General features: G+C 39.1%; 1 protein-coding gene across 1 annotated transcript; it reads right to left on the bottom strand.

The window, feature by feature from the left end:
* Window positions 1-3,788: 3,788 nt before the first annotated feature.
* On the bottom strand, window positions 3,789-8,751 carry LOC117505422 (tripartite motif-containing protein 2-like; the record flags this gene model as incomplete). The annotated part of the gene is given in 11 exon segments (XM_034165067.1): window positions 3,789-4,030; window positions 4,435-4,575; window positions 4,709-4,779; window positions 5,227-5,395; window positions 5,490-5,657; window positions 5,868-5,971; window positions 6,722-6,758; window positions 6,761-6,916; window positions 7,001-7,180; window positions 7,549-7,687; window positions 8,453-8,751. Coding segments are annotated over 11 exon segments (1,665 nt in total), but the record flags the coding sequence as incomplete, so codon positions are not given.
* Between the last annotated feature and the right edge of the window lie 1,378 nt (window positions 8,752-10,129).

Raw genomic sequence — 10,129 nt, 5'->3', positions numbered from 1 at the left:
CAACACGGAGGTGTTTTTCCTGTGCCGCCGCACCGCGCCGGCTTCGTCCCGACGCGCGGACCCGTCCGCACGTCTTTCATTAAAAAAAATCTCCTTTAACAGTGGAATATCTGGATAAAATGCTGAAACCGACTTCTTCTGAAACTTCTCTGTTCTCTCACAACGTCCTGGATCAATACAGCCTGAAATGTGGAGGTTTTCAGCTTGAAACAGGCTGACGACGGCGCCTGGGAGCGCTGCGCGACGTCTCGCTCCGTGGGAAGTCCTTAAAGCGACAGTATCACCTCAAAATCTCTCATCAGCTGTTAAAATTTTCACTGAAAACCAGCTTAATTTTTCGAACCGTGTCCACTTCGATGTGCCTCACAGGTTTAGAAAAAATTTTGATCAAACAAAGCGCCAGTCTCTCAGCAACTTCTCAGACAAAGGAATTCCGACGAGGGGCTGGACGACTCCTCCCACAAGGAGTGCTCACAGGCGAATGACGTCACCGACAGGCGTGGAAAAACTCACGCATGCGCAGGAGAGTTCAAGCATGTCTGACGTAAAAACATATGAATGAAATCCATATAGTTTTTGAAAAAAATAAAAAGGACCTATACTTTATTGACAGACCTCGTAAAATATATTATTATATGGGTATGACACTACGTGTGCACTCATTGGCTCGATTTTCGGTCTGATATTTTCCCATATCAGAGCACTACTATGACAATTGGTCCGGATCGCGGATCATATTTGTTACAAACCAGAAAGCTAAAAACACAATTAGAAAAACCAACTCGGACATGAACACACACCATAAATATCAAAACATCATCGGAATAAACACACAGATTGAAAGCTTACCAGCTAACCTGAACATCTTTTAAGAAAATTCTTCACGGAGATGACACAAGGTGACTACGAGACCCAAAACCGTCAGCAGCTTTCATATTCGGGCGATACCGTAAGTTTGCGTGTTTATATATATATATATATATATATATATATATATATATATATATATATATATATATATATATATATATATATATAGCCATATAATAAATGAATTATTAACCTCACTTGCTTGACTAATAATCCTTTATAAACTTACTCAGCTCTGTCAACCACGTAGGTAGGAGTTACAGCCCAAAGATAAAGCATTGATACATCAAACTGTCAGTAAAAGTCCTCCAGGCACAAACCTCTTTTTGCATTGGTAGTACTTCCACTTTGTTGTATCTACTTGCAATGTGTCTGTTTTTACATGTGTTATGTGAATTTTCCCTCAGATGTGTTGTCAGATTAAATTATGTGTGCTGCAGATTATATTTGTATGTAATATTTGTATAAGTGTTTTCTATATTTTGTGGTGTGTTTTAATTTGGAACCGTTGTCCACTGTACTTTCTCCATGCAAACTCTGTGGGAGCTAATGAAAGTAACAAAAATGACCCTCTTGCTTGTATTTTTTAAGGATTTGCCATGGATAATGTTTGCATTTTCATGTAATTGTTGATTTCCAAGACTAATCTGAAATTCTTTGCAGTTTCACACTTGTTTCGTGTTATTTGCTGCAATGCTATGGTAATTAGCATCCGTTTTTTAACGTGAAATAAAATTTAAACAAGAAAATAAAAACAGGAGTGCTATTTTCATATTAACAAGTATATAATACAGTAGCATGCTTCTAGAACAATGAGGTATCTTTTTTCTGACTTGGTGGAATAAGTGGAAATGTACAGCAAGCAACAGCAACTATTAAAGCATCTTAATCACTGATTATTAGTCAGAACACTGGAGATTTTCATTCTGAAATCTTTACTTAGCAAAATCAAGAAGTATTACTCATTTCATATATACTGATTTATTTGAAGATGGCATTATTAAATGTATTTTTCCACAAATATATAGGATAATTCATAGATTTTCTTGTTCCAACAAATTTTTCAGGAAAAATATAACAATCAAACCAAAACTTTCATAGGAAGTTATATTCTTTGTATGCCAATCAATCATTTTAAACCAAGACAAGCAATCATTTTTAAGGATGAATCTACTCACTAAAAAAAAAGAAAATAAACATATCCCAAAAAGGCATTCTCTATTCAGACATACAATGACAATGGGTTAAAAGTGGTCATTCCAAAGGTAAATTTAGAAAACGCACCATCTTCATTCAAGTTACATTCAAAAGGTTTTAAGCCTGTATAAAGTATAACCCCCCAATTATTTTTTTTTTAATTCATTAGTGTTTTTCTTTTTCTTTTAAACTGGCTTGTCACAGTCGGAATTTACATGAAATTTCAATTGCAATTATTCTGTGTTGGAATTTACTCGCTAAAAGAAAGTTCATTTAAATTATTTTGCAAAAGCAGAAACTGGGCCAGTGGATAATCAGGAATCAATTAACATATACTGGCAAAATTAATCTTTTTGCAAAGGCAGCTATTGTAAAGCGCCACTGCAAACAGGCAACATACTAGCCAAGCTAGCTAGCTTGGCTAGCTGTTGTAGCAAAAGATCTGTGCTAAGTAGCTGGTTTAATCACAACCCAGAAAAAATTAACTAATTATTTTAAAGAAATGTGTTAGTCCTGCTTATTATTTGTTAAAATGCCTGTAAACCACCGTGATCTCTTTTAAGATATTTATGTTCCTGTAGCAAATAATCATGTGACACAACTAGCTAGCAGCCATCAACCATTTTGGACTTTGAGTGTCAATACAAATTTTGGGGTTTAATTCTAAATGTTGTGACCATCCTCTTTTATACATTGATTCCTCATATCTTCACAATACAATAATAGTTTTCTACTTGTGTCCGAGTTTCAAACCAGCCCAGTCTCACTTTTTTTTTTATGATACCGTCACGAAATGTATTACATTTCATGACATGGTTACCCGTCGCTGAATAACCCAAACGAAAATCTACTATATTTCGTGACAGTCTCACAAACTAATAGATTAAATCACTTTTCGTGATACCATCACAAACTTGGTGTGAGCTCAGGTTGTTTCAATCTTAGTACATTAACATTTGGTAGTTAATGTTAGCTACTAGCTGGTGAGAGATGGCATTTTGAGTTACATTACACTTACTGTTACAATTTGTCTTCTTCTAAATGTAAACGCTGTACGGAACAGCATCCGTACGAATCTTTTACACACTCAGATGTTCAAATAATGTCAGACCAAGACACAACTTGTTTTAGCTCATTGCCATTATTTTGTCTCTTACATACAACACGAGAAGGCAGAACATTAAAAAACCTGCAGTCACTCGGCTATTCACTTCAAAAACACCAACCTGTATTTCTTCAGTCACACCATCTTTGATCTCTTCAACCATCATTTAAGACTTTTTTCTTCACCATGTACCCTTCTGTTCTCTTCTTCATTCATTGTTTCACTGTTCTATCAAAGGTAGACTGGAAGAAAAGGATAGTTCCCAGAATTTGACATCTTTAATCCATTGGTGTATGATTGTTTTTAATCTTCTCTTCCCCATTACTGTATCCCAATTGGGAGAATGTCATCAGTCCAACTTTTCACTCTGCAATGTTTGCAAGTATCACCTTCCATTTTCCAACACATTGTGTAGCTTTGGCATTTAAAAGGTTATGGCTCCAAAGTCTGTACCCTCTAAACCCCAGTTCACTTTTCTCACAACCTGACTTGTTCCATGAATGACGTCAATTTGGAAATCCAAATTCAGTTTTCCATAGTTGTTCTCGTGATGTAGTGTTGGTTCAAGTCTTCTTTGTTAGTTGTTTCTGTCTAGAATTACAGGCAGATGTTCATGCAATAATTCCAATACTGTGGTATTGTGCACCATATCTCCTTCTATGACCAGCTCTCCAGACTCTCCACCTTCTCTCCGCCCATCCTCATCATTGTATGGTAGCGATAGACTTTGAAACAGTGGTTTCCAGAATCTGCAACGACGACGTGCCATCTGAGGTCAGAGCCAGTCCCTGTGGACCATAGAGAGGATCCGCTGAAGTGGTTGATGTAGGACAGGAAGGAACCACTGCCGTCAAACACCTGGAAAAGTTAGACAGAGATTATTAATCATGTTTGGAGAGTAAATAAATCCTATATAGGCCCATTGGTGGTGGTGCTTATCCCCAGATTCTATGGGATGAAGTGCATGACAGACAGTCTACACTTCTCCCTGGATGGGATGCTAGACTGATGCAGGTTACTTCCCCAACCAAGGCTGGTATCCATTACACCCAGGAGGACTGAGACAATGCAGATGAAATGTCTTGTCCAAGGACACCAATGCCATTTACAGTAACATAAAATTCCCAAGAAAACATGGCCTTGAATGGCCTTGGAATCACCAGGACAAGAAGAACTGAACAACTGAATATCTAGCAAAAATCTCTTGAGTTGACAAACACCACTACAGTTTAGGATTTTCTGAATAATTAATGAAAGAGTACCTGTATTCTGCTGTTGCCCCAGTCAGCTACAATGATGTTTCCGTTAATGTCCACAGCGACACCAGTGGGAGCATTGAACTGGCCATTTCCCTCACCATTAGAGCCAAACTTTAACACGAGCTCTCCCTCCAGAGTAAAAACCTACCAAGACAAGAAGATAGAGTAGCATGTGTCATTCTTGTGCCCTTTTGAGGTATAACAAGTGATAGTATGTTGTCAAGAAAAAACATTCTGGAGGCAACACAATGAAGCACATAAATGCTCCGGTCAGTACCTTGACGGAATGGTTGTGGAAATCGGTCACAATTATCTCGTTGTTCTTGTTCACTGCTGCAAAATGTGGACCTGAAGAACCAGAGGATAGAAACTGAACCTGTTATTTGCTACAGCAATTTCAGGTTTTTCTTGACACCTATTTGAGATTATGGACTTGCAAGTTTGACAGTGCTTTCCACCACCATCAGCACCAGTTGAGTGAAGGTCTTTCGGAAGAATGGTGCTCTATCACTCGAGTTCTAGACACTTGTAGAGTCAATGCCAAGTTGCATTGAAGCTGTTCACTTGATGGCCAAACACCTTACGAAGAAACTATTTATTTAATTTGTCACTCATTGGTATTTGCATAAATTGCTTGTCTTACAACTGACTTTCTCTGTGACCAGTTTATATTTCAGTGGATTAGAACCTTATAAAACCGGACAATGTCACATGACTAGTCAACAAATTTTAGTTTGTGATTGGGCATCTAAGTTATCTCAGCGTTGAAACCAAAGTCATACATGTGCGTGGTACCTGCAAACTGTTTGTCGCCATTGCCTCGTTTACCAAACTTAGTAATGAGTTTTCCGGTGAGCTGGAAGATGAAGACGGTACACGCCTTGTTGTCCACTACAATCACATGACCATTCTGATCCACGGACACGCCCTTTGGTCCCATCAGCCTACCAGAGCCAAGCTTTGCCTGATGGATGGAAAAGATCACCAGCAAGTGTTGCAACTGTCCATCGACTATTTACACACTGTAACAACAGAACCATGTTCAAAGATATGCCTACCTTGAATTTTCCCTCACAGGAGAAGATGCTGACCCACTTGTTATCATAGTCAGCAATGATGATGTCACCACTGGGATGTACAGCCACACCTGTAGGCCGTTGCAATTGCCCTGGAGACCGCCCCCGTACTCCAAATCTACTCTTAAACTCACCCTGGTTGGAAAAAATCTGGATTGGTGCGACAAAGTGAGAGACAAAAATGAAATTCTGCAGGAAATATCTTCAATTTCTAAACCTCAGTGATGCCTTTTCAAAAGATGTTCACAGTTTCTTAAGATGTCCTCATGTTACAGTGACTAAAACGTGATTTTGTGGTGAACCTTTGAAGTTTCAGAGTGTGAAGACCTCTATAAAAGTACAACTGTGCATGTTTTTTACCTGTACACACTGGTTGTTGCTGTCAGCAATTATAATTCTGTCATTAGGGGAAGCAGCCACTCCTTGAAGGTTGGTAAACTCTCCTTTGTTCCTCCCCTTTGTTCCTAGAGATGATAGAGTAGCAAAATAAAAAATGGCATGCTGCCAATCTTATGTTTCCCATTTTAGTCAGATTTTAGCAGAAATCTACATAAATATAATTATCACATTCTTATGACAATTGGCCTCTTCAAAGATGCCTCAGTGAGCATTTGAATCTGCCTGGTCCCAAAACGTGTTTTATTTGAGGTTATTGGACTCAGTGTTGCTCAAAGCTCATTCATTCATTCATTTTCTTTTGCTTATTCATGTCCAGGTCGTGGGGGCAGGAGACCAAGAAGCTCAATCCATAGTTCCCTATCCTTAACCAAGTCCTATAATGCTTCCTGGAGGATGCTGGGGTGTTCCTAAGACAACTGGGTGATATAATCCTGCCAGTGTGTCCTGGGGTTTCCCTAGGGTCTCGCCCCAGTTGGATGTGCCTGGAAGACCTCCCTAGGGAGATGGCCAATGGCATCCTCACCTCATGCCGAACCACCTCAGCTGTATCCTTTTGAGGAATCTAATTTCCGCCGCTTGCACAAGTTCATGATCATAGGTGATGATAGGCGTGTAAATCAAGAGTCTCACATTTTGTCTCAGCTCTTTTTTCAACATGATACTTCAATGTTCAAACATCTTGGGTTCATATTCTTTTGAGGTTGGGTCTGATTATCTTCAAGAATATTTTGGACCAGGTCCACCTCTAGTCAAGACAAACAATTTTGCAACATTGATACATTTTATTTAAAGTATTTTTTCTCAGATTTTCTCACCAATCCTAAAGATGAGGTCATCTTCTATTGGGTTTGGGTTTTGCGTCGAGGGGTACCCAGAGCACTGCTGGCCCTCTTGGAGCCCTTCTTCTTCTGTCCGGGGGACTTCCCTCGTCTCTTAGCCCCTTCAGAGGAGCCCGTGGATGGAGTGGCATTGGCTGCTGAGTTGGTGGCTGTTGTGGTGGATGGAGACACCTGAAGAGACAGCAATGAAAGAAGCTTCAGCCATTAGACATGTTCTGAAGAATATTGTTCTTGTTTCTTGAATGTCATGATTACCTCGACTTCTGAAGCTCTGGTGACGGTCAGTCTGAAGGGACTTCCTTTGATGTGTTGGTCATACAGACGGAGAGCCAATGAGAAATCACCTTCTTTTGGCACCGTATACACAAACTCATAAGTTCCATTTTTGTGGTCAAGTATTTCGCCATCGACTATGCTGCCATCTGGTGTGAATACCTGGATGAATAATTGAGATTGAAGATTATGAACATTCTAATATCCATAGGCAGGATGTTCCACAAACTAGGGGTACCATAAGCAAAAGCTCTACATCCCACCATCATCATAACTTCCTATTATGAGCAGGCACATAAGGCTTGCCAGGTTCTGAAAGATAAGTGGATGCAAAACCATTCAGATCCTTATATGTCAAGAGCAAACATATAACAGACAACATATATGTGGTTTTGAAGTTATGTGTAGCTTGAAATTAGCTTGTTTATCAGTTTTTCCATTCCAAAGCTGAGGTTGGGGGGCACCATGGTGACCACTGTTTGTTGAAGTATAATGCTTGCTTGTAGAACTAAATTTGGGCCTATATGTACCTCTGCTGACAGAATCGCGTTGCCACTCTTGCAAGCGCCACCTGTTTTATCCCTGGTCACTATAGTAACAGAGGAAGGATATCCCACAATGCACTGCTCCAGGCCTGCACCCATGGCCTCACTTTGGCTTGCCACAGCACTGAAGAAGAAGAAGAGGGTTGAGTTAGAGGGCAGTACTACATATTGTATGATGTTTAAAAGGCCAGAGTGTAAAGCCTGTGACGTCAAGGCATTAAAAAGAATAACATTACCAATTATTCACATAATTTCATGCTCTATTGGTAGATATATCTACCAATATTTCTAAAAAATGTTTATGATTCCTAAGAATTTGTTACCAAACCCTTGTGACACAAATTTGAGGCTTTAAATTGTGATAAACATAGCCAACCAATGCATGTCACACTGCTGTCACGCTGCTTTCACTCAGATTGGCAGTCGCCATATCGCATCGCTTAATATTTGCATAAAATAGCTTCTCATATATTTTGGACCCAGCTACCTGATGACATAGTGACCACTTCTAACTGTAAAATACCCACTCTGGTAGAAAATGAATAGCAGTTGGTCACTTTGCCACTGTCTCTTGTAGATAATGTGACCAAGGGGTGCTGGGGTCCCAGCTATGCTTGGCAGCATTGTATAGACCGCAATTCGAGAAACTACATAATGACACAATTTCCAACAGTCAAAGTGTTTTTCTGCATCCTTGTTTTTATAAAATAAAAGTTTTCACATAAGCAAAAATAACAATACGATATGTTTGTGGCAGGCTTTATTGGCTGATATGATGGCTAACTGATATATTAGTCAGGCTCTAGTATTGAGGTTCTGAGTTCTACTCTCGAGGTACTGATATGAGAACATCTGAGTCACAGAACTTGAATCTCATTCTTGCTCTGACCTGGTTGTCACAATGGTCCCCAGGTTGTGGATGGACTTCCTCAGCCCATCGGTTTCCATCATGAGGTCCAGTTGGTCGTTCTCCTCTGGCTGGCATGGGAGGCCGAGGCTGGCTAGCTCCCCTAGTCTCTCTTTCAGAGTCTGTTCAGCCTGCAGACTTGCTGCACACACCTCACCATCCAGAACCTCCTCCGCCTGTACACAGGTGGCTGTCAAGTCCTCCTCTCCACGGAAGAGGCTCTGCACTTGAGCCTGAAGAACCTGGACAAGGAGAGAGACTGCTGATACCAACAGTAGATTTTACACCACCAAAAGTGTGATATGCACACACTTCTGTTTGAGTCCACATGTGACCTCCAGCCATCAACAGGACAAATTTCATTCAATATCTTGAGAAATAAGGAGGATATGGTAAATTTTCCTGTCAGCTTTTGGCTCATTCAAGTGGAAAAACAATGAAGATGAATGACTCTTTATCTTTATTGTTTCTCAACCAAATTTAACAATCTTGGTTTCATTTTCTTTGTTTTTTCGACCTCTAACCAATGAAATAAGTTTTGTGTTACATTTAGACACTTTTTTGGGTCACGTACCAAGAAATGCCTTCAAAACAAGGCTTAGAAAAATATATGGAAAACCACTGAGTGAAATATAATCACAGAACACTTTACTGGAAAATAACAGCAGAAAAACGGACTGGTAACATAAAAAATAAAATAAGTTTTGTTTGTTTTTTTCGCAAATAATAAATAATTAAACAAACAAACAAACAAACAAACCCGGAAGTACAGACTTAACCGTCTCTGAAAAAATGATTTATCGTCATTTAAACTTGAAATAACTTAGGCTTCCACCAGTTTAGGAACATTTCTGTATTTATAACCTGGACAGTGAGCAAATGAAGAAAAACAGATGAAGTTTTAAAACTTTTACCTGAACTCAGAGCCGCAGTCAGGAAGAAACAAACGAACATCACCAAAGCACGATATTTTGTTTCTTCTTTAAATCACGATTAGAAAACCAAAAAGCAAATGTTTGAACAGTTACTAAAACCTCAGCACATGTACGTCAACACAATGACACTTTAAAACCTGTTTTAAAAGTTAAATTATGCACACAGAGCACAACTTCCGTCGTCGTCGTCTTCTTCTTCTTCTTCGTGTTTAACGGCGGTTCGCAACCAGCTTCTATGGAGCATTACCGCCACCTTCTTCTCCTACGGCCAGCTGGCATCCTTATTGGTGCTTTGCTGCCACCTGCTGCATTAGTCCGTTATAGCAGTACCATAATGTTTGAGATGGACCAAATCCTCTCTCTGGACAAAGAGAGTGTCTTATTTGGTATACGTAGCTATAGATGATTAACTGCAATTTTTAAATTTGAATGTTTATTAATGATGGGAAAGTTTTTCCATTCAGAAAAATAAATATGAAGACCAAACCAAACTTCAACATTTTTCACAAAGAGCTTTGTCTATTCTTTCAATCACTTAAATTTATGAAGAAGAAAATAGTATAAAATTCTATAATTTTGTTAACGATTGGAAGCTTAACGAAAACCCCTAGAGTACATGTAACCTCTTGTTCTTGTTCTTTTTGTTTTTCAATTTTTTTTTTTTCCCCAGTGTCTTTATGGTTTACTGTGTATTTTGTGTATGTCTTTTATGTTTGGATTGTAT

This window comes from Thalassophryne amazonica, chromosome 23, assembly GCF_902500255.1.
Source record: "Thalassophryne amazonica chromosome 23, fThaAma1.1, whole genome shotgun sequence".
Taxonomy (NCBI): Eukaryota; Metazoa; Chordata; class Actinopteri; order Batrachoidiformes; family Batrachoididae; genus Thalassophryne; species Thalassophryne amazonica.
This window is presented reverse-complemented; position numbering and strand designations above follow the sequence as displayed.